General features: G+C 46.2%; 2 protein-coding genes across 4 annotated transcripts; one reads left to right on the top strand and one right to left on the bottom strand.

The window, feature by feature from the left end:
• The first annotated feature begins 676 nt into the window (after window positions 1–676).
• On the top strand, window positions 677–3,373 carry MTRFR (mitochondrial translation release factor in rescue). The gene is made up of 3 exons (XM_083873939.1): window positions 677–983; window positions 1,668–1,910; window positions 2,838–3,373. Exons 1-2 carry the CDS (start codon window positions 708–710, stop codon window positions 1,878–1,880), a joined length of 489 nt encoding a protein of 162 aa, XP_083730065.1. The 5' UTR covers window positions 677–707; the 3' UTR covers window positions 1,881–1,910; window positions 2,838–3,373.
• A 128-nt stretch (window positions 3,374–3,501) lies between these two features.
• Window positions 3,502–18,336, bottom strand: CDK2AP1 (cyclin dependent kinase 2 associated protein 1). 3 transcript variants are annotated; one of them, XM_083873941.1, is made up of 4 exons: window positions 18,144–18,336; window positions 7,464–7,570; window positions 6,670–6,796; window positions 3,502–3,994 (listed from the first exon to the last, which is right to left on the bottom strand). In XM_083873941.1, the coding sequence occupies exons 1-4, from the start codon at window positions 18,208–18,210 to the stop codon at window positions 3,927–3,929; spliced, it is 369 nt and encodes a 122-aa protein (XP_083730067.1). In that variant the 5' UTR covers window positions 18,211–18,336; the 3' UTR covers window positions 3,502–3,926. The 3 variants fall into 3 exon arrangements, with proteins under 3 accessions (XP_083730067.1, XP_083730068.1, XP_083730066.1); XM_083873942.1 differs by lacking the exon at window positions 18,144–18,336 and adding an exon at window positions 16,546–17,563; XM_083873940.1 differs by lacking the exon at window positions 18,144–18,336 and adding an exon at window positions 15,649–15,751.
• Window positions 18,337–24,240: the final 5,904 nt, after the last annotated feature.

Raw genomic sequence — 24,240 nt, 5'->3', positions numbered from 1 at the left:
GCACGTATTCTTCATTTTAAACTCTTACTAACTCATGTAGCGGCTGCCAAGAAAAGCTTTCTTTTAATTTATTTTTTTTACTTCAACAGTTTTGTTCTAATTTTCTGTTTGTTGCCAAGTGGCATTTCTTCACGCACTGAAGTCTTTTCTTCTGAAATAAAGCATTTCAGACATAACAGCATGTACTGTTTTAATTGCTCACCTAATGCCTTGCTGAAGACTTGACACTTGACAGGAGTAGGAGCTGACATTCCTCATTATCCATGAGGAAAATGCACATTTCTAGGCATACCTTTGTGCCTTTGTTAATAATCTTATTAATACCTTGATCTGGGAAAAATGAGGTTCCCAGTGAGACTGTACAGGTCAGACTGCAAGACTGAAACAACCTCTTTTCCCTTTTTTTATTTTCATATGTTTATCATTTTCCTCGTGTTGGTCAGAGTATTCTTTTATTTACTGTTTTTCAGATCCTTTCCAAAATATTTTAGGAAACATAGTTACATTGAGAACCAAAATTCTATTCAGCATGGCGAGCATTTCAATGCCAATGCCTGAAAAACCAGTTCAGATAACCTTGAAAATAAATCTGAATATTGAAATACTGCTCAATATGTGCAGCTCAAGTAGTACAACAAGGATTCTCATGGATTCTCTCCCATTCCATTCCAGGTTTTGTTCCAGAGGAGCTGTGTCCTCATCTCTGTATGAATGTTCCAAGTTTATTTCACTTTGCATTCTCACTGAGAGGGCTGCAAACACCATCATGGGCACGGTGGATTCTGAGGAAGCAGCAGCTCTCTGTGCCCAGTGTTCCCTTCCTTCAGGCAGCAAGAAAAAGGAACTCTTTGGATCTCCTTGAACTGAGTGAGGCAGAATTAGAAGAACAGTTTGTAAGAGGTGATGGCCCAGGGGGTCAAGCCACAAATAAGACAAACAACTGTGTTGTCCTGAAGCATGTTCCATCTGGGATTGTAGTGAAGGTAATTGTGTTTCATTCTGAGTCACAAATTGCATCAGGACTTGCAAGTCTCCTTCCAGAATAAAGCATAATCACAGTGCAGATGGCATGGAGGAAAAGTTTATATATATATATATATATATATTAAAGAGTCTCAGCAATCTTGGCTGTCAGCAGATAAATAAACTTGGGGTCAGAGCTGCTTTTCCTGCATTTGCCATCCAATTAGTTTTGTAGTTTTCAATTAAATGAATTCTCATTGTAGCTGCTGTTTGGTGGCAGCTGTCACATTCCTGTCCCTCATTTGAGTTAGAATCTCTTCCTTAAGCAAGTTGGTCACACTCACTCTGCAGATCCTTTTTAAGCATTTCTCTTACCTACTTCTTGTGGATTAATACCTTGAAATTAATCTTTGCTCCCTGTCACAAGGGGAAGACACTGTTAAGTTAAACTCTCGAGCAGCTTTCCAAGGTAAGATGGGAAGCATTAAAGATTAATGCAAAAACCAGTCTGATGAGTAGCAAATAATTATTAAAATGTATCCCCTGGATTTAAAAATTGCAGCTGTTATTGGTGGCAGGATGCTCTTGGCTTGGGGGAGAGGGAATTTTCTTTACTCTAATGGTGGGAATATACAGACTAAAGGGGAGAGCTGAAGGATAAGCAGGTTAAAGTTCCAGTAAAAATGTTCTTTGTATTTCTTCAGTGTCATCAGACAAGATCAGTGGAGAAGAACCGAAAGATTGCCAGAGAAATCCTGCAGGAAAAAGTTGACCTTTTCTACAAAGGTGAAGACAGTGATGTTTTTAAAGACAAGAAAGCAGCAGAGAAGCAAAAGCAGGAGAAAAAAAGAAGAGCAAGGGAAAACTTAGAAAGGAAAAAGCTTTTTAAAGAGATGCAACAATTGGATAAGGAATAAACACGTGAAATACTGACTTGCCCTAGCAGGGTAAGAAAATTGTTTGTCATTAGACCCAAACAGTTTTCCAACTAACAAATGATGCAGAGCTTCATAAGCACAGCTGAAACCCCTGTGCTGACCTGCTGTTCCTGTAAAGCTGAGGAGATAAAAGCACTCATGCACTCCTGCTTCTCCCTGCCATCATCTCATTAATCACATTTAGCAATCAGTTCTTCTGCCAAGTTCAGGAGATAAAGGAATCCTTGTTAAAGAGGAGCTATGAGCTTTCCACCATTGTTAAAAAAAAAAATCAATAGATTTCTTTCTGTGCAGATGACACCTTGGGCTGCTTGGTGGGAGCCCCAGCACATGGGAACAGCACTAAAAGGTTCTCACTTCCCACCCTTCTTCAGGCAGTGCCATAAATCCTTTACAAACTGTGACCAGGTTTGGATACTGGTGGTGCTGGTGTGAACTGAGCTGCTGATGGAGGAGACACCAGTCCCTGGTTCAGGTCTGTCAGCTGAACAAATGCTGCTCTGTCCTACTCACCTCTGAATAAAGTTTAACCTGCAGCTTTTTAGGTCTTACCTGGAGTGGTGCTGAGCTCTGGGGCACAGGGAGGACCCTCCTGCAGGTGAGGGGTGGTCACTCATGGCCCTCCAGTTCAGGGGTAAAAATGAGTCATTGCAGATAAAAAATGACCTGTGTTGGGAGCTGCCTCCCAAGGCAACAGAGTCCAGTTCATCCAAGCTGTGATTTCATTAATTAGAGTTGTTTATTATGTTTATGCTGTGCTGCAGTTCAGCTCAGCCATGTTGGGATCTTCACTCATTTTGACAGTTTCCCATTTTATAGGAACAAATGCAGCTGTGTTTCCTTTGTCACCATTACTCTGAAGTACATTTTTCCTGGTTTTACCCTGTTAACAACTCCAGCAGCTTAACCAGAAATTCTCTTTTAATTTTTGGACAGCATCCTCACCATATTTTGGCCTTCAACAAAGACCCAAAGTCAGAGTTTTGACTTCTAAAACTTCACCTCCTTGTGCCAGAGACCAGCTGTACCCTGTGCCATGGATGGAGTGCTCCAGCAATCTGCAGTCCCCTTCCCTTGTCCTTTCCTAAACTCCTCCATGAAGGTTAAATTTTTATCTGTTGACAGTTCTTGCTCCTGGAGTATGAATCTGATGAAAGTGACTGTACATAGTTTTAATACAAACTGTTAATGAAAATAAGCTTTATTACATCAAGTAATAAATACATACAAAGATGCAAATAACAGTTTTAGTAATTTATCCAGAATGTTCCTTTTTCTTTTTTTTTTTTTTCTTCTTGCAAACTTTAAACTGAAATCTCCAGCCTTAATGTAGAAATTAGCTTTCCAGGACCTTGTTATTATTTAATAGGTTTCCCTATTTTCCATATAGCTCATGCACTTTTAAGTGGACTTCAAAGCACTAACAGTCATGCAAATGTTTATGCAAAATGAACAAAAAAAAAAAAAAAAAAAAAAAAAAAAAAAAAAAAAAAGTAAAAATAAGAGAAGGGGAAGGTTATTTCTAAGCAGGGTCTATGCTGTATGACAAATTGTGACTTAGCAGACTACTAGGTACAGCATGCTATTCTGCATTTATTAAAAAAAAAAATCCTTAGAGCTTATGTCAAACTTTGAAAGATTGACTTTTTGGGGATAAGTGAACGTAGTCAAAGGAAAAAAAAAATAAAACAGAATGAGGCTGTGGCTGGATAAGAAGAGAACTGAAATATAGCCTGGGAGAGAAAGAGCATTCCTCTGCATGCACTTCAGTTTCCATGTTTTAGAAACATTTTAGGGAGTTTTATCCTCTTTAGAAAATGCAAACCCTCAGTAAGTTGAAAAATCCTTGGTTGGTTGTTCTTTTTTTTCATTCTTAACTGTACATTTTTGCAAGGGCAAAACAAAAAAAACGGTAAAACATTCAAAACAAAGGAGTTTGTCTGAATGTTTCAAGAGTCAAAAAAGAATAAAGTGTTACTTTTTTTCTTCAGGGAGAGATGGAAAGCCTTTGCAGCTGAACCAGGGCTAGGACCTGGCGTTCCGTTCCGTCTCGGCCAGGCATTCCCGAACTAACCCTCGAGCGTGGATGATTCCTGCAAAACAATTGGAGCTGCTTTAAATCATCCCATTCAGGCCACACTTGCAGTGACAAGTCCACAGAAAGGTTTATGTATTTCTGTCCCCAGTTGCCAAGGCTACCACAGAAGGTCTCAGCCCTCACTTCACAAACATCAGCGGCCACTAAACAAGTTCTGCCTTCCCAAAGTTGAATTATAAATTGAAAAGGGACTGAACCAGGAATCAGGACACAGTAAGATTTGTAAGTCTGCAGTGGCAGGTAGATCTTAATGTGCAGCGTGGGCCTCCTTAAAATCAAAGATTTAAGGGTGAAAAAATAAAAAATCTTACCTACCAGTCAGTTATTTTGCTAGTGGAGTGAAACAAATTACAAATTATTTGGGGAATAATTTTAGCAAGTTCTTAATGCCTTGGGATAGTTCTCTGGGAGGATGCATCAAAATCCAAGCCATCATGATACTGTTCAAAGACAAATTGTGTCTCTCATGTAAAAATAAGATTTTTTTTTTTTTTTTATGGTGTGTGCAGAAAGTTACCTCCTAACACTGGCTCAGCGCCCATATAAATCATCACCATTTTACATGCTGCTGTGTCTACTCTCATCTGACAGACATAATGTGGAAATTTCCACTACAACTCCTGTTGCCTTGAGCTCCAGCAATCTGGACCTTGGTTCATAATCCTGGAACTAAATGTAGATTCATGCTCAGGGAGCTGCTGAAAGAAGAGAGCTTGAGATGGATGTTAAAAGGAGAGATGGACAGGTTTTTCTACAACAAAGGTTGGTATTTTGCTGACTAGGCAAGACAGAAGGTGATTTCTCTGCTCAATCATGCCCCTTAACAAGGTGGGCAAAGGGCAGTAAGGCAAGAGATGGGGGTTGATCTCTAGAGATAATGGCTCCTGTTTCTAGAAGGCTGCCAGCCCAGGTCACAGCAGCAACCTACTGACCTGGGAGGACTCGATGAGTGCAAGGCTTTGCAGAGGGTTAAACTGCCCAGGGACCAGGAAAGCTGCAGCTGTGGGATGCAGAAACATGAACCCAAAGCAGTGTGTTAAACCTGGATCTGGTGGCACGACGCCCAGTTCATGCAGCAGAACTACTCTGAATAATGTAGAACACTGGGAATTTGGCCAGTTTTAGAGGTCAGTAGCCTCTGTGCAGGCAGAGCTGGGGACAGGGACTTTATTCAGGGATGAGCTCCATGGCCATGGAGGCAGCACTCACATGGTTACCCTCAATAATTTCTGCTCTCACACACTTGCACATGCTCCTTCAGCCACCAGGCTCCCAAAATGGGAAGAGAGGTACCTCTGTGACCAAAAGATGGCAGCAAAAAGTATTTATTTAGGATTTTGCGCGACACTGGCGAGTCACAGTTGGCAGCATTGCATCTTAAACCTACACGTTGCTGCTGCAAGGAGGCAGCAAAGCAACTTTCTCCTCACTGAACTAAACCATCCAGTCCAGAGAATGTCTGCATGTCTCCAGGTCTGTCTCAAGCTGTCCCCATTAGCCTGTTGCCATTCATGATCTATTAATTCTGACTCAGGCAATGCAATAAAGAGAGACTCCAGCAACATTGATTTTAGCTGGGCCAGATTCCACTTACCACTCATCAGCAGACTTTATTGCATCCTTTCCCAGAACAGCTACTAGTCATTTTATTGCATGTCATGGCAGATATATTACTCTTCCATAATGGTTGAGCCTTAAATAAAGCTTTGTAGTCTCGGGTAAGTGTAAGGGGGATTTGCAAGGTGCTGAAGTTAGTCTGTTACAATAACATTCCCATTCTGTGCTGAATGCATGAGCCAATCTCAGCACAAGGACCACAGGAAGGGAGGAAAAAGTAACCATGTCATGCTAGAGAAGGAGAAGACTGTCAATGCAACTGTTGTCTGTGGCCTTTCAGGGTCATTCCAGGAGCTGGAGCAGCGGAATGTCCCACTGCTCCTTCAGAAATATCCCTGCACGTTCCCTGCAGAGGACAATGTCAGGCTGATGTCAGCAGTGGGGCATGCAGGGGTTTCTTTTACACTGCAAGGAAAGGGTGTTTATTACCCCTTTTAGCTGACAAAGCAAAGCTGGAGAGACTCATCAGCCAGCCCTAAAAGCTGCTCTGTCCCTTACTAGTGGATTTTAATGACATGCACTTGACAGGAGGTAAGGGAGCCCCACTCTCCTCTCCACAGAGTTCTGTTCATGTTTGACATCTCAGCCTGAACAGCCTTTCCTAACACCTTTTTTGGGGATTTTTTTTTTTTTTTCAGGCAAAATGCACCTCAGTGAAGATTCCTGGGCCAAGCAGATGGGATAAGTGTATGAGATGTAAACAGTGCTTGGCTGTGGATTTTTGGGGAGTGGGGAGAAAAGGGAATTGAAAGGGCAAGTAAATCACCAGGAGCCTGAAAGAATGTATCCATGAGAGGTTCTGCAATAAGGTTTGAATTATTACCTGAAACTCCCTGTATGCACATGAGACACATTTTGTCACTGTTTATCTACCAAACACTGCTCAGACAGAGCATCCCAAAGTTTCAGTTGCTGGTTAATACCACCACTGTCAAGAGGGGCTCAAGTTGTCTCTTCTCAAAGGAAACAGCTGTCATTAAGCTGTATACAAGCAGTCAGTGCACAAAGTGGACAGGAAACGATTTTTTTTTTTTAAATAAGTTTAAAAGTTACCTCTTTTTAGCCTCTCCATCGCACTTTTACTCCCAGCATATGTAGGTCTAATCTCTTTTCCTAATTCCTCTATGATTGCTAGAAGTTCTGCATATTTGCTCTGTGGTACTTGACTGCTGCTGGTGCCCTGTAGTTGAAAGTAGATTAATCTCAGACAAATACCATAAAAACAAAACAGTAACAAGAAACAGCAAGTGGAAGTCTATGGAAGACCAGAAATAGTCCTGTAAATCACTTTTTAAAAGAACAAAATATCAGGATTATTATAAAAACTTTTTTTTTTAAATTGCTGCTACAGTTGGACACAATGCTACGTGCCCTTCAAAAATTGGGATCAACTGTGAGGAGGCAGCTGCAAGACTTGGACTTTGGGTGAAGCAGAAGTTAAAACAGTCCTGCAAAACCAGCAAACTGGGAACTGCTTATTTAAACCCTGTCTCTGGTTTTTCAATGTTTCAGTGTATATTTTGTGGAGAAGTTAGCCAGGTAGGAAGATAAAACTGTATAGAAATATTGGGGTTTTTTTAACAAATAACTTTAAAATATGTAAGTCCCCTTACAGAACATAGTTCAAGACATTTCTCAGGATAGGACTAGCAGTTAATTAGGAACCAACCTCACTCAGTTTAGCCTAACTTGATCCCCAGACATGTGTGAGGAAGCAGTGTGCCATTTGGGTTTGATTTCAGACCTTGGTGGGAGGGAGGAACACCTCGGGTTACAGGCCACAATCCCTGTCACTGTGCAAACGTAGGGTCAGTGATGTGATTAAAGGGAAATGAGCAGAGCTGTACCTGCATCCCTTGTGTATAGCCTAGAGATGGGGGGCCGTAGTCGTTTATGAGCTGTCTGTATTGTGCTGATGTTGCCATACTTGTGGAGGGAGAGTGAACACTCCCAGCTGCAGAGAGAAAAGAAAAAAGAAAAAAAAACCAACAAAAAACCACATTATTATCTAAAGATTAATTAGTCTGTTACATTGAGACACGTTTTAATCGCTTGTTCCTAAAGCTGTGACCTCTCACCTTTGTCTGAGATCACTAATGACATTCCTGAGTGTCACTGCTAGGAAGAGAATGGCTGAATTAATGCTCCTCTCATAATGTTTGATGAACACTTGGAAACAGCACAGCCTGCAGCATTATCAGTGCAAAATTGTTTGCCTAAAAGTGAAGCAGAGTGTAGCATGACAGGTTGTTCTGCCTAGACAAACTGTAAGTATTAAGGAGCCTTATTTTTGCATATATGCATTCCACACAGATGAGTCTAATGTGCTGTGCTATTTTTACTTTTTCAGTGCAAGTTATCTGAAAGTAATTTTGCAACTCAAAGTGTCATCACATGGTCAAAGCAAGTTATCCTCAGTACTATTTTCAGCCAGTGCCAAAACTATTCCTAGGGAACAGTGGAGGTACATCAGATCTGCTGCTCATTGTGTGACATGGGAGGCGAGGAGTGCTACCATTATTCCTCTTTGTGTGATATCAAACATTTTTTAGCCAGTCAAATTGTGCTGCATGAGTAGATCAAAGGGAAAATAACATCGCTTCGTGTTATGGTTACTTTTTTCTGAAGTTATAAAAGATTATATTCGTATCTAATGAGTTTTGAGTCAGTTACGAGCTCCCAAAAACAGACTCTAATGTCATCACTGACAAACTGCTCCAGAAATGAGCAATCAAAACACTTTCTCCCCCTTGTCCCATAATGGTAAGAATTTAGGTTTGAGAAACAACTGTTAGATTTTTTTTTTAAGGGGTTTAATTTATACTGCCCACTTCACAACTGTGCTAAAAAAAACCTGCTGGTGATGCACTTGGGAGCAAGGGAGCATCACACCACTGAACTTCTTCACTCTTGCAGCTCAAGTGCCTTTGCATCCATGGATGCTGCTGTCTTTGCCTGTAGGCACAGACACAGACTGCCTGCTGTCTGGAAATATCTCCCCCCTTACAAACTCCTTTGCTGAAAATTCCCAACAGTCTTTCATATGAGGAACAGATCTCATTTACCAGCCTTCATTTAAATCTAAATTAAACTGATGCTAAAAGTCACTGGGGCTCAGAACTATGTAAATCTCTGGCTTTGTTTTAAAGTTGCAAATTATTTCATTCCTATTTTCCCCTCCCTACAAAAAGAAAGGGGCAGCAGTTACTCTGTTAAAAGCTCTGCTGAACACAGTGGAACAGACTCTTGTCCTCAGATGGGAAGTCTCTTTCCACTTCAGAGTTATCACAGGGTATCACTCATTAAGAGAAGAGAGCATTTTCTTCATTTTTACCAGTTAATCAGATGTGAAATCCCAAAAAGGCATTGGTCACTAGGTCACCTTAAAAAAAACAAGGTTTTTCTTCGTCTTTAACAAAGCTGCTAAATTTTATGTCATTACAACTTGCAGTTTCATCACTGAGGTTTCACATGGAGCTAATTTTGCTTAAGAGTAGTAAACTCCCACCCCCCAAAAAAAACCAACACAACCATAGAGTAGGGCACTGTAGGAACAGCACAGTTATCAGCTTCTCTCTCAATCAATTCTTTACATTATCAGCTCAAAATACACACACAAGTGTAAGATTTCTTTATGTAAAACTCAGCATTTCAAGTCCAGTTGTCTGAATTTCAGCAATTACTAAACATGACACAACAGCAAACCACATCTTTTTTTTCCAAGGACTTCAAAATGCTTCAAAAACATTAATGAGCCCCTTGTGCTGCAAGGTAAGAAGGTTTAATTACCTCAATTAAGCAGAGAAAGGCTTAAGTGATTTTTCCTCACATACAATAAAACAAAAGGCCCATCCTGCAAAGACTTGTCTCTGAACTGTTGTTGCAAGCAGCCACATACAAGAGCTCCAAACTGGATGTGAATAAGGCAAGGACTCTGCTGACCAGGCTGGAGAATCCTGCTCTACCCACTGAGCAAAACTGAGCTGCAGCCCATGCAAAACTCAGAGCAACTTATTGATCCCATATGGGTTGATGATGACATATTGGTAAAGGGTATCAGGGAATGGTGGGCATTGAAGCATCCCTTTGGATGAGCTGGGACCCAGGAAAGGGAATTTGAGCCCTGGGCAGGGGGAGTGGAGCTGGTCCAGGGGGTTTGGAGACCTTGGCACAGCCCAGGAAGACACTGAGTTTGATCTCAGCCTGTGGGAGAAACTTCCAGCACAAGGAGAGGAATTGCAAACCACCAGGAAGTGAAAATAGTAGTTTAGCACAGTAGAACATACAAAAATCAGTAGTTTTAGGATTCTTAGAATAGAGGTAAATGGGGGACAAGATGGTGGGATTTGGGTGGTGCCTCGTGTCCCTCTCCTTCTTCCTCGTCCGCCATCTCCTGGGGCAGTGATGATACAAGGTAGTGAGAGTGGATTGGGTCAAAGCAGAAATGACCCTCTTTAGTGTAAGCACTGGGCATTGGTATAAAATAGTAAATAATCTACATGTAACTATCTGTATAAATGTGAGGTGACCCCATCAATGGTCAGTCCCCTCATGTCCCAGCCCTGCCCAGACCTCGGCTGGGAGCAGAGAAAAAACTCAGTGATATCAAATAATAAACAACTCGAGAAACCAGAAAACAAGGCCTTGAAGACTCCTCTTTTTTACACCAACGCAACTCAGGGCTTTTAGAGGGTCAAGGACTTTAAACAACCTTAATCTTGGGTGAGAAAAACAACCTGAGAGGTCCCTTCCAACTCATCACCCTCCGTGACATCTCAGCACAGACAAATCAGCGATTGTTTCTCATTCTGTTCATTCAAACCACGACACACACTCTGCTCTGCAGGGAGATAACACAGACAGGCTGTGTCTAGACAGCAGAGCCAAACTCTCCTAGAAACTTGAGGTACCAAAAAGTTGGCCAAGAAAAGTTAGACAGGCTTGGGAACAGCACAGGAGCTGGACCACAGGTGTGAGTTGGTGACAGGGAGGGACAAAAGCAAGAAGGGCTGGGAGGAGGTTGGGGAGGGATGCACAAACCCACTGCAGACACTAGAGGCCATCGCTGAGAGCGCCGGGCCCTGCCAAGTGACAGAGCGTGGTAACCATGGTGAGTTTACCCGTTTCTTTGCAGTCTGTGCATCAAAAATGTAATAAGACATAATGCCATGCGCCGACCACTTTATCAGCAGCAGCAGCAGGCCCCGAGAACAAAGGGAAAGGATTTGGCTTGGCCACAGTACCAGCCTCCCCTCCCAGACATCCCTGTCAGAAGTTGTGCCAGTCAAACTCAGCTGGAGGGGAGGGGGAAAAAAAAGGAAAAAAATCCTTGGTTTCACCTCAATTTAAAATGATGCCATAGTGAAAATGAAATTAATTGTGGGGGGGTGTTAGTATCTCACAGGGCAACAAACCTTGAGCTTTTTGACCTATCACTTGGTATGTTAATCTCTGGGAGAAGCTTTGGGTCTTGGATGACTATTAGTCAATTAACCCAAAATTCATCTGCGTGTCTGAACAGCCTGTGTATGTCGGATTAAAAAAAAAATAAAAAAACCCCACCAGATATTGCTATTATAGTTAGAAATTAGGCCAGGAAGTCTCACAGTCAATACCCAGTCAAAAATCGGTGTGATGATTAGGTATTCACTAGAGAAGAAAAAAGGAGGGGGGATCTAAATTGAGGCTTGCTCTCTCTAACGTTGAAATGACAATGGAGACAGTTAAGAACTGACAGAATCAAAAAGGGAGTGTGCTTGGTGCTGAATTTCAGTGGCACCCTGTATCACATCCCAAATTGTCTTAGTGCTTGCTGTTGTTTAAAACCTAAATTAATACACACACTTTCCTCCCTTCACTTTCCCAATTAAATGTACACAAAACCTTGTAGATCCCCATTTATTCTAGTGCAAACAATGTCTTTTATTTCTGTGTTCAAGCAAAAGACTGCCACAAGCATTTTTCCCCACAAAAATATAGTGATTTCCTTGTTAATTAATATTAATCTTTATTAATTATGGGGGCGCACAGCAAACAGAAACGAGATTTTGATATCAAAATCTCTCCCTTCCAGCAGTCTCTCTCAGCCCAAATTAACATCCTGAGAGACAAAGGATCTCAAATCAATCTTTGTTTGCCTAAACTCCTACTGACCAGGAACCTTCTCATTAATTCCTGATGGGTTTGTAGGGATCCCTTCAGCTCCAAGCCTGAGCAATGATCACCAATTCGCTCCTTCAAGTTTTAATTCTTAATTCTATTACTGCTGCTTGCTGGAAAAAATAACAGGGGATGCAGCTTGTTGAGCAGCAGAAGCAGAACACTGGGATACACTCACCTGAACCACTTTGGGAGATGCTCATGTACCCCTCTATTCCACAGGCAGCAAAGAAAAATCAGGAATAGTCACACAACTCACTGAGTTACTTGTGTAGGACTGGCTTAGACAAGCCAAGGGCCAAACCCACCGGATATGTGTCCCCCAATCCACTGGATATGTGTCCCCCAATCCACTGGATATGTGTCTCCCAATCCCACTGGATATGTGGTTTTCCAATCCACTGGATATGTGTCCCCCAATCCACTGGATATGTGTCCCCCAATCCCACTAGATGTGTGTCCCCCAATCCACTGGATATGTCTCTCCCAACCCACTGGATATGTGTTTCTCTACTGCCCTGTATTTTTTAAGTTCCTATAAAACCACAAAGGCAAACTCCTGCCATTTTACAGACTCTTTGCACACAGGGAAATGAGAGCATGTAAGAAGAGATACCTGTAGCCTGGACTTTATCCAAGGTGCAGCCTGTGGAATCTCAGCAGTTCTCCCTCTGTTTCACAGACCCTTCAAGCTGAGGCTGCTTGAAACATCAAGGCTGTTGCCATTTCAGTGGTCAGCACCTCTCCAGAGCCCAGTGCCCCTGCCACACCCTGCAGGACCTCCTCACCTTCACTTGAAGTCCTGACCATATGGGGCACCAGCCAACAAGGCTGCAACTGTGAGGACATAAATTCTCCTGTCCTAAACTAGGCAGCTTTGCAAGAAAACACATGAGAAATGCTCCTGAAGCTGCTTTGCCAACACACACCGTGAGGCATCCTCGAGCACCAGGGGAGAGGTAACAGCTTCACCCAGCACAGCTATTCCTGCAGCCAGTAGCTGAACACAGCTGTAGTGTTTTGGCTGACTACAAGAATATTTTATCCCTCAGCACTCTACAGGCTTTGGTTTGAGTTCAACAAGAACTCCTTGCCATCCATGGGACACCACATGCGTGTCTACACAAGTAGATCCACTGCACAGCCAAGCCACACACTGAATTCTAACAGCAGTTGCCAACCCAGAGCTCAAACAGAGCCCCCATTTCCCCCCAACCATCTCATAAATCCTTACATTTAAAGTAATGGACCCTGTTCTCATTTGCACAAACCATGCCTTACAGCACTGGCTGTGAAAATTGTATTTTCACCCACTATTTCTCCCTTGAACAGCCCTTGTGAAAGGAACAGACCTTTCTTTGAATAAAACTATTTCCTTTAAAAAAAAAACGCAGTGCGCAGACACATAAATATGTTCTCAAGAACTGGGACATTCTTTATCGTAACAGCCAGAGGCCTTGCTCTTTTGATCTGTCACACTCTGGGCCTTTCCTCTAGTACTCTCAGGCTGTTTAATCTTTCCATGTGGATAACGGCCATGGTTTATGTCTCCTCTTCCTACCCTCCTGTCTCTTTTTTTTATCAGAAAAACAAAAGCCAGTCCCTTGACTCCCCACCATTCTTCTTTTCTTGCTTAAGCCATTCCTACACCAGCAAGTTATTTGGCACCACACGGAACAGATCAAGAGATGAAAGGATTTGGAGTGTACAGCACATGTAGCTGGCCTGAGGGGGTATGACTTAAGGTTAGATTTTAGTCTGGTCCCCCAGACTAGGGGCGTATGGTTCAAAGCTGTGCCATCTTTGGTTTGGATCCTTGCAAAAGATGAAGCATCCGTGTTGCACAACTGGAGCAGAGCTTCTGGGCCACTTTTACCCAAAAGGAATCCAGTTAGCATGAACCCAAACCACTCTGCAGCAAAACCAAGGCACTGCTGGGTGGGGACCGTGAGGAGATTCGCTGACTGTGAAAACCACATCACTGCTCTCCAGCAGAACACTCAGATAGGCAAAGCCAAAAATGCCCATTTTCTAAATGCCCAAACAAGTCCACTTGAAAACTGCTAATTCTGCAACGTGTTTAGCAAGCTTCTTTTCACATCATACTTAACTTCAGACAGACTTCAAGAGGTCATGGATCCAGCACATTTCAGCCTGAATTGGAGAGGGGAGCACATTTCCTAGAAATTATCCCCCCCTGCTAAGGCACAAACACTTTGCTCTCTGTTCTGCCTACAAAGAGTATTCTTTCCAGTACTCCCACTCCAAAAACAACCTCTCAATATGGTCAACAATATCAAACAGAAGCTGTGTCTGTAAAGGGCGACAAGCAAGCCGTGTGCTGGAGCGAGTCTGCACTGCAGTGCTGAGAACATAAGGGCCAGCCTCGTGTGCTGGTATCCCTTCTCAGCACTGAATGGAACTGGTCTCTCCAGTTGCCAGCTACAGCCCCAGACAGGGAAATTGTTTTCATTTCGCTTCCCAGCCAGGATTTGCACTTTTCACAAGAAACTTGTGGTTGCTGTGAGGTGTGGCAGGTGCACTCAGAGCCCCTTTGGTCCTCAGCTACAGCAGCATTTGTTGTACAGGCCACCCCTTGTTCATGTGGAGGCAAGACACAGCTCCTTTCCTTGTCACTGTCAGCTGGAATTGGTGTTTCCAGACACTACAGATGACAGTTTTTTAAGCTTTGTTACACAAACAGGATTTTTGTCTCGAAACCTGACGTTTCTGCAAGAATGAGAATGAAAGTAAAGGAAAATCCCAAGCTGTTTCTGCTGGCTTCTGTATCTTGAAACACATTTTCTCTGACCTGTACTTAGTCTAAACAAAATAGGAATGCTGGTGAATATCCACTGAGCCAGAAAACACAGGGAAACATGGTGAAAAGCAAACTACAGAGCCATTCACAGCTGGTGTAAGTGTCTAGTTCAGCTTAAGTCAATGGAGATGCTCTACTTCACCTCAGCTCAGCAGCTGGTCCCTTATGGAGAAATAGTCAAACAATATGAAACACAAGACAGATGAGGAGGAAACAGCACTTCCCAGGAATCAGTAGGACAAGCAAGAGAAGACAAACAAATCAAAACATGGTTGTTAGAAAAGGTAACAGAGGTTCCCCTGGGACCCTGCAGGGTCAGGTGAGGCTGGGAAGGGAGAGCCACTGCAGCTCCCTAATAGAGAACCTTCTTACAGCCCAGGCAGAGAAGGGGCTTGTGCAGGAGATTAAATGGGGCTCCCCAGGCAGCTTGGAATTGAAAGGCTGGGGTACTACACAGGAACCCAATTCCCTGAGCACAGGCACTCCAGGAAGGTGACTTCAGACAAAATTCAGACAAACCACTGCAAACCTGATTGCAGCCACCCTGGGCCAAGTGTCAGCACTGACCTGGGCAAGGGGGAAGAGGAACAGGCGCTGAATTCTGCTGTGACAACACATTCTCCCTCCCTCATGGTGTAAGGCAGAGCAGTCAGCACCCAGATGCTTCCAGCATCCTGAGTCACTTGTGGAGCAGCTGCATTTTCCCCACCCGCAGCCATCCCCAGATCTGCCAACAGCCCACGGAGGTTTCCTCCCCATATTTCCTCCCCCACAGACAGCTCCTCTCCCTCTGGACTTCACTCCAGCACTGGATTCCCAAAACATGCTCCCATGCAAGAACAGAGCCCAGGCACCCACCAGCCACAACTGCTTCATCTCAGGGATGTGCAGTTTAAGTATTTAAGTATAATTCTGCAGAGTGGCTACTCTCAGCCTCAACTTGAGAGGAGTTTTGCTCTGCAGCAAGGACACGGCTCCAAGAGCTGAGTCGACACTGCCTTTCCCAAATACTCCTGCACCAGAAGCCCTGCACTGCAGGGAAGCAGCATTACCTCCCAGAGGAAAATCCCTGTGAGATCCACAGCTGCCCAGAGCCCTCCGTCGGCCGAGACCAAAATATTCAGCATTCATACAGAGAGGCTTCTGCAGGGCTGATTTCAGGCCAAAAGGGACAGATTTCCTGTTTTCCTCTCCTCTGCAGGACGGTGGGAGGAGGTGTGTGTGTGTGTGTGTGGGAGGGGGGGAATCCTTCGCCCCAGCTTTGGAAGCAAACCTAGAATTTATCCTCCTGGCTTGGAGGGGAGGGGGCATTTAATTCAGGCACAATAGAGGAGCAATCTCCTCCAAATCAGAATTAAGCTCCAGAAAGGAGGAGGAGAAGGGGGGGGCATTTGCAGTCATATCACTGTGAATGCGATATGTGCAACTGCAAGGACTGCTTTGTCTAAGTCCCTTGGCCTTAGGCCACGGTGCTGGCAATACCAGCAGCGAGAGGAAGAGCTGGTGCGTGAGGATAATGGCAGAAGACAGGGAGGGAAGAGAGAGCCCATTTTGGATTCAGAGGAGGACGTTCTTTCATTGAAAAAGATTCTGGGGGTGTCGAGGCTGATCCGAACTCAGAAAAGAGAGGACAACTTGGGCAAGAATAGTTCCAGCATGACAGCAAAACTGCTGCTAACTCGCCGATCCAAGGGGGGACAGGAGGGTCGGGAGAGAAGGGGAAGATAAAACTGCAGGAAAGAACCCGAAGCCGGAGCGGTGGGAAGCGCAGACACGGGGCTGGAGACAGAAAGTTCCCCGCTCGGCTGGCTTTGTGCGCGGCGTGTCTGAGCCGGGATTTCTGAGCAGAGCCGGGATTTCTGAGCAGAGCCGGGATTTCTGAGCAGAGCCGGCTCCCCTGCACGGCATGACCTAATCCCCACCCCTCACCCACCGCCGCAAAATACCACCTTTGTTTGCCCTGCAATTTTACGGCTGTTCCGGAGAGCAAGGCACAGGTTCTCGTGGGAGCCGGCAGGAGAACGCTTTCCCTTTGCTGGGCTTTGTTTTGTTTCTTCTCTCTTTTTTTTTTTTTTTTTTTTTTTTTTTTTTTTTTTTTTTCCTTTCGGTGACACTTCTGCTTTTTGTCAGAAAATCCTGGGCACATCCCCTGCTCCCTGAGCCCTGCATAGAGCAGCTCTCGGTGCCTTTTGCACCTTTGGCATCCCCACCTTGCTGAGCCCCAGGCAGGATTTGGGGTGGCACAGCCACCACCGGTCCTTGCAGTAAAATACGATTGTTGCTCTCCTGGCAGCGAGAGCAGAGATACATCCCGGAGATCCCTTTCCCTCCTCATCCTCAGGATCACAACCACTAACGGTGCTGTAAAAATCACCCAGGACACATTTCCCTCCCTCTCCTAAACCCAACTCCAAAACTTTTTCTCAAGGGAAAAAAAAAAAAAAAAAAAATTAAAATAAAAAAAAAAAATCAGCCTGATTTGTGTCTGATGCCAATCCTGCAGGCTGGACGGGAATGCGATTTTTTTTTTTTTTTTAATTTTTTTTTAAAGTCAGAACCAACTTCTCCATTTTGGTGCCGTTTAATCGGAGCAGAGATTAGCGAGATCCCCCTCCAAAACATCCCAGAGCGAAAGCGATCGCTGCTGCTGCGGCTTTGTTCACACACATCGGGAGCCCCCGATGGGCAGCGGCACAAAAAACCCGGCGGGGGATGCCTTCGGAAACCGGGGAGAGGGAAAAAAAAGGGGGGGAAAGGTAGTTTTTAAAAAAAAAGAAATAGAAGAAGAAGAAGAAGAAGAAGAAGAAGAAGAAGAAAGGCAAAAAGTTAACGCCGCCAAGGAAACTTTTTAAAAGAGGAAAGTTGTCAGGACTCCTGTACAAATCTAAGGGTGAGGAGCGATTTTTAAACAGGAGTTTTTTAAAGAAATAGCTCAATCCTTGTGTGCCCCATCAGCACCACACCCCCATCCCCAAAAATCCTCCAGCGAGCGGAGGGAGAGCGGGATGCGGGGGGAGACACAGACGGGGAATCGCTGCCCGGGGCTGGGCTGAGGCTCCGGCGGCTCCTCCAGCAGCGGAGGGTTCGGGGCTCGTCCGGCCCGGCCCGGGCGGCGGGAGGAGGCGGCGGGCGAGGCTCGGGGGGCTCCGGCCGCACTTGCGGCGTCCCGCCAGCAGCGGTCCTCGCTGAGACACCGCCGGAATATTCCTGATCCAGATCCATCAGCCGCCCCGGGGAGCCGGGCACGGCATGGAGGAGCCCCGGCGGCCGGAGCCCCGCGGGACGAGGAGGAGGAGGAGGAGGAGGAGGAGGAGGAGGAGCGGTGCCCGGTGCAGGGCTGGGAGCGGAGCGGGGCTGGGGGAACGGGGAATGGGGAAAAGGGGGAATGGGGAAAGGGGGAATGGGAGCGGGTAATGGCGGCGCGGAGCCTGCCCCGCCATACCGGGACCGGGCACACAACTCGGCTCTGGGGGTTTCTCCCCTCCCTCAGGTGCCGCCGCCGCTCTCCTCCCAAAAACTTGCCATCCACTTGCCGCCGCGGACTTACCCGGGGTGAGGGGAGTCCCGGGGATGTGCGCGTTCAAGTTGGGCTTGTAAGACATTCCCAGAGACATGGCCAAGGCGGGGAAGGAGGAGGAGGGAGAAGCGTCCTGAAATTCGGCGAAGCGTCTCCGCGTCTCCCAGACACTTTGGGTTGTTTACAGCGGTGGCAGCACCGGCAAATATGGCCGTCAGTTATATTGACACCCACAATGCAATATATCATCCATACATCATGAGGAGACGCGCAGCCAAAAAAACTTTGGGGGAGAAAAGCGGGCGGCGGGCGCTGGGGGCCGCCGGGCGGGCGGGGGCGCGCAGGGGGAGCGCGCAGGGGGAGCGCGCAGGGAGGGGGGGCGCGCAGGGGGAGCGCGCAGGGAGGGGGGGCGCGCAGGGAGAGCGGGGGCGCGCAGGGGGAGCGCGCCCGGCCCCGCACAGACAATGGAGCTCCCCCCGGGCAGCGCCGGGGGGGGAGGGCGGCACAGGGGAGGAGGGTGAGTGTCTGTCTGTCTGTGTGTCTGTGTGTCTGTCTGTGTGTCTGGGTGGGTATAGGGGGAGGGTTGTTTTAATTAAGTTCGCAAAGTTTTGGCACAAGTTGCCGTGCCCGTCTGGCGGGGCGGGCGGTGGTTGTGTCAGAGCCGGGTGTTCCCTCCTTCTCGTCTCCTCCTCACCCCGTGTTGCTCACCCCCATCGCCAATCTCAATGAAAAATACCTGTTGATAATTAAAAAAATTTTTTTTCCTCGTCCACCCCCCCCCCCCCAGATGCCGCCAAGAAAAAAAAAGTCCTTTTTTAATTTTTAAATTTCCTCTTTTTTTTTTTTTTTTTTTTTTTTTTTTTTTTTTTACCCACCCCCCTGGATGCCGCCAAGAAAAAACTGTCCTTTTTTAATTTTTTAATTTCCTTTTTTTTTTCTTCATCCACCCCCCTCCTAGATGCCACCAAGAAAAACTGCCCTTTTTTAATTTTTTAAGTCCCTTTTTTTTTTACCCACCCCCCCCAGATGCCGCCAAGAAAAGACTATCCTTTTTTAATTTTTTAATTTACCTTTTTTTTCTTCATCCACTCCCCCAGATGCCGCCAAGAAAAACCTGCCCTTTTTTAATTTTTTAATTTCCTTTTTCTTAATCCACCCCCCCAGATGCCGCCAAGACAAAACTGCCCTTTCTAAATTTTTTTATTTCCCTTTTTTTTTTTTTTTCCAAACCACTAGTTCTCTCCTTGTGAGGGTGGAAGTTTAATGTGGATTGCAGCTTCTGAGGGACTAAAAAAAATAAATTAATTAATCTCGTTGACAATTGGGACATTTTATGCTTGTGAGCAGCGGTAAAACTTCCTCACTGAAATTTAAAGAAAAAAAAATCAGGTTAAATGATGATTTCCAGCATGCTTCTGCCATCAGAACACATCCTTTCCACTGCAAGATATTCAGGTTTCCTCCTTCTGTCAATTAATACAAAATACACCCGAAAATTGTTCACAAGTCCAGATTTATCCCAACAAAACTGGTTTGGGATCTGGACAATCTCTCCTTAGATACACAGCTCAGGCTGAGACCCCCCAGATCAGACCCCCATGTATAATTTACCAGCAGCCACTCTGAGATCTGGTAGTTTTATTGCATGTGCTACTTAATATCTCTCCATGGTTTCACAGTGCTCTTAATGCCAGTGGCAGCAAACACAGAGAGGTTCATCCTGCTCACTCAGAAATGAGGGGCACATCCCTTGTCAGTGACACTGACCCAGGCCCAGGCCCTGCAGAGGGAACCAGGTAACAACACCTTTATCACGGAGCCATCCGATGATTTCCTCTGCAGAAAGGAGAATTGAGGGAGAACGGGAAAAGAGGAGCAGCCTTTGAGCCCCCAGCTCACGCCCTACTGACTGTACATTGCATGAAAGAAACATCTGAAAACTCTGTTGTACTTTATTAACTTTATTTAAACACTGCTGTATTTTATTTCCAGACCAAGTGCTCAACTCCAGCGATCCTGGTGAATTCCAGGCTGGAACTGACTGTCCCTACAACTGATCCAAGGTCTGCTCTGTTAGAGAGGGGTCCTGAGAGCCCCAGGCACAGAATTACACACTCAGTGACAGTCATTTCACACTGGTGCTTGTGATTACAACTGTGTAATTCTTCTCAGAGTCCTGAAAGGCTGTGCTGGTAAACCCCTCACCGTGCAAGTGAGAGCTCTGCAAAACATAGAGCTTCACTTCCAGATTTGTAAAGAACAGCCTTTCTGTTGGATCCTGGGAGGTCACTGGAGTCCTGCACACCTCTCTGGGATTTTCCATCCCGTGGCTGTTTACAGTCACACCAAGTGAGTGTGAAATGGGAGCATTCTGAGTTTGCTGTGTTTTTCACTGCTTTACACCAACTCCACAGAACTGTGCTCGGGGCAACACTGTGAGGAACAAGATCCCCTGTGTTTCACTTGGGTTTTATAGAATGACAGCTTCAAAATATACAATATTCCTAGGTGGAGGCAGGGGATATGGAAAAAGTCCTGTAAAGATTATTCTTCACAAGGCACTGGGAGTTTTGGAGCAAACTGTGAGGGCTTGATGAGATGGTCAGGCTTGTAGAGGCAGCATCATTTGTCCTGTAAGCAGGAACCCAGCAGTGTCAGATCTGGGTGTCTGATGTTTGCTCTGCAGTTTTCTGGGCACAAGACCCTGGTAAAGGACAAATTTGCTGCTTGGCCTCAGACTCTATTTAAGCTTCAGACAACTTTACTCTTGGTTTTTTGGCACTCACTGCAGGGTAGGAAGTACCTGCAAGTTCTTCCCATTGCCGTGTGCTCTGAGGGTTCACTGCAGTTGTTCTGAGCCAGGTGTGGCCACAAGAACAAAACCACCATCGTGCTGGGGCCCTGGGCTGACTGTTCAGCAGGGTGACCACAGAGTCGAGCTCCCTTGGAGGGGCTGCCTGTGGTTTCCACTTGTTTGATGTCCCAGGCTGGGCTGCCCTGCTGGGAGTTGTGCTCTGCACACGCAAACTGTGCCCCGAGTGTGGCAGCTGCAGCTCCCAGGCTGTGTGCAGCAAGCTGCAGGTCCCTGCTCTGCAGCCTGATGTTCCCTGACAGCACCAGCAGCTCTTCATCACCAAGTGGCCAAGTCACAGAGCAGGAAATCCAGCAGAGCCATTTTCACACCGGTGACATTTGCAAAAGCCTTCTCTGCACACTGAGGCGTAATTTACAAATAAATGTGTGAGCTGCTGTTTTCCAGCAAGGGAGGGTGGACAGGAAGACAAGTCTGTCTCTTCAGTCATTAGAAGAAGCACTGATGATGTGTTTTCCAGGTACAGCTGCCTCTTCTCAGTTGTGTAGTGCAACATTCACTCTGTCCCCCTCCTCTTTCTTCTCTTGGTATTTTCTCTGTTCCCTCTCCTGGCTTGACTTCCTCACCTCTGCTCCTCCCAAACCACTGGGAATACTGAGCAGCCAGTGTTTCCACAGAGTTTGCCTCTAGCCCCTGCTTAGCCAGAGCTCTGGCTGATCTGAAGGAGGTTTTTTCCCTTTCCAAAGCTCTGCGGGGTCGGTGCCACAGCCCTGGGGCCAGGGTGTAAGGAACACACATGCAAAGTGAGGTGTTGGAAGGTGCTGGCAGCTCTGCCACAGAGCCAGGGGCCTTGGGCCATGCTGTTAAACAAACTTGTTTGTCCCCTTTTATCTGGAAACAAAACCAAATAGTCATCACAGGGCTGTGCTGTAACACTCATGGGGACCTGCAAATGAAGAGCACAAACCAGGCTTGTTCCTTATCACCTTGGGTTAAATCAACAACGAGAAGAATTAAAGGTGGCACAGTAAGACCCCTTTTTTTTTTTTTTCCCTGACATGCCTTTGACGTGTGTAAAACATTAAATTTGCGCATTAATTTCAATGTAATTAATTGTTGTCAGGCTTAATGAATTGAGTGACTTGGGGATATTCTCACTGTCCTTTGCCCACCACAGAGCCCCGTGGAGCAGCAAGGGGGAAGAGGTGGGAAGTTTGTTCCTTTTCCTGGAGGGAGTTTATATCCAAATACTTATCCCCACATTTCTGGTGATCCAGCATCACACATAAAATAACCACAGATGCACCTTCAAGTTGCTGAGCACCAATTTAATCTTCGAGTCTCCAAACTGCTCTGGTGCTACAACGAACATGATCAACCAACATGAAAAGCCTCTGATAGGCCTAGACTGAAAATTAAGCATTTTAAGTCCTGGGTGAAGGTGAGGTTTAACCTCAAACCTTTTCTTTGTGTGGAAAGCACAAATGGTAGAGACAAGTGAGTGTCAGCTGTAACAAACAGCATTTCCAAAGATGCTTTGCAGAGCTGAGGACCTTTCTCACTGGGATTGTAATGAGGCAGCAGCTCCTGGTGCAGAATCCTTCCATCCCCAGGACACCCAGCACAGCCCTGGGGCAGTCTGGGACCCGGGCACAGAGGGAAAATTGTGCATTTTGTGCTTTTTTGGCATCAATGTTGCTCCTTCTTATCGCTTTGCTACAGCTCCTTACATCCCTGTCTCTGTTCCCCACAACCGCTTCCTGCTGATGCTACAAAGTTTCCCTGGTGCTTTTTTTTGTTCCCAGGAGAAAGCTGACAGCCCTCGGCATCCCTCCTCTGTCATCTGCCTGTTCTGGCTGATATTTGCTGCTTACTGCCCCATCCTCACCAAAATGCACAAAACCCCACCTAAAACTGAATAAAATTTCAGGATTCAGGTTCCCCAGCTCCACGCTGTTGCCTCCTTACAGCTCAAAATCCCCCTGGAATCTCTGGATTTCTGGATTTCTCCCCTTCAGGGTAAAGAGCCCTTTGCCACCCTCTGCAAGGAGGGCTGTGACAGTGTCCAGTGCAGGATTGCTGCAGCAGCAGCAGGGAATCCTCTCCCAGCGCCTGCCCCACACCACCAGACAGCCCTGCCACAATTTCAGGTGGAAACCCGCATTGCCTCTTCCACACAGACTTTCCCCCCCGCCCTTAAAACCCTGACAAACTTCTCCCCAGCCCAGTCCTGCTTCCCCACTTCGAGATGGTTCCTCCCAGGGCCAGATGCCGTATATTATCTGCAGCGACTTTTCCCTCCCAGCCTTGTTTTTCCTCCTGCTCCTGAGTCCTTTGTCTGGCTGCCAAGCGGAGCGGCCCTGCCAGGCCGACAGCTGCTCCTCATCGCCGCTCAGGCTCTGCCCTGTGGGCCCAGGAGCCCATTCCAGGCCCCTTCCATCTCCCTCCGCCTCGGAGGTGCCTCGTACCGGCAGGAAAAAAATGTAAATAACACCTGTAAAGCCGTCAGGAGGGACTGGGGAGGTTTTAGATAAAAATGCGTTGATGATGCTCTGGGTTTACCTCTGTTTGCTCCCCTGCTGGTTCCTGCTCTGGCTGGAGATCTCCCTGGAGGAGCAGGGAGAAAGAATGAGAAGTTTCCAAGCTCTCAGCCACAAAAGCACAGGCCTGGAATCTCTCTAATGAAAGTTTTCCTCTTTGCAGCTTGCCAGGCAAACAAGCACCAGGCACCAATATCAAAACCAGCCCAGATTCCAATGAAAACCAGCAGAGAAATGTTACAGTAGAAAATAAAATGGCTTCGTTTTTGAGGAGAGGAGAGGAGAGGAGAGGAGAGGAGAGGAGAGGAGAGGAGAGGAGAGGAGAGGAGAGGAGAGGAGAGGAGAGGAGAGGAGAGGAGAGGAGAGGAGAGGAGAGGAGAGGAGAGGAGAGGAGAGGAGAGGAGAGGAGAGGAGAGGAGAGGAGAGGAGAGGAGAGGAGAGGAGAGGAGAGGAGAGGAGAGGAGAGGAGAGGAGAGGAGAGGAGAGGAGAGCTCTCCCTGCCCTGCTGGGCACAGGCAGCTGAGCTGATGGTGGGGTTTGGTCCAAGGGGCTGTTGCTCGCAGGGATGGAATATCACTCTATCCCCACATTACTGGGCTTCTCTGCATCATCTTTCCAGACAAACGAGTGCTCCACCCTGCCCGAATCCTTCAGTTTGCCTGGGAGGACTCTCCCTTCTTGCCCTGTGGGCTGGACTCCTGCTCTCCTCCCACTCCTGAGCCCTTGAAGGCCGTGCCAAGGATGAGCTGGCACTGCCGGGCTGGAGCAGGGCCCT

The sequence above is a fragment of the Zosterops lateralis genome (assembly GCF_965231275.1).
Source record: "Zosterops lateralis genome assembly, chromosome: 17".
Classification (NCBI taxonomy): domain Eukaryota; kingdom Metazoa; phylum Chordata; class Aves; order Passeriformes; family Zosteropidae; genus Zosterops; species Zosterops lateralis.
The sequence above is the reverse complement of the archived record's forward strand: the minus strand, read 5'-3'. Positions and strand labels throughout refer to the sequence as shown.

Coding starts and splice junctions, on each gene's coding strand:
- CDK2AP1 (XM_083873940.1), bottom strand. CDS start 15,727: ATGAATGCTGAATATTTTGGTCTCGGCCGACGGAGGGCTCTGGGCAGC. Junction 7,571..15,648: donor CAGGGATTTTCCTCTGGGAG/GTAATGCTGCTT, acceptor TTCTCTCTGCAG/CTGGGAGTGTTCACTCTCCC. Junction 3,995..6,669: donor GATGGAGAGGCTAAAAAGAG/GTAACTTTTAAA, acceptor ATTGTTTTGCAG/GAATCATCCACGCTCGAGGG.
- MTRFR (XM_083873939.1), top strand. CDS start 708: ATGAATGTTCCAAGTTTATTTCACTTTGCATTCTCACTGAGAGGGCTG. Junction 984..1,667: donor CATCTGGGATTGTAGTGAAG/GTAATTGTGTTT, acceptor GTATTTCTTCAG/TGTCATCAGACAAGATCAGT.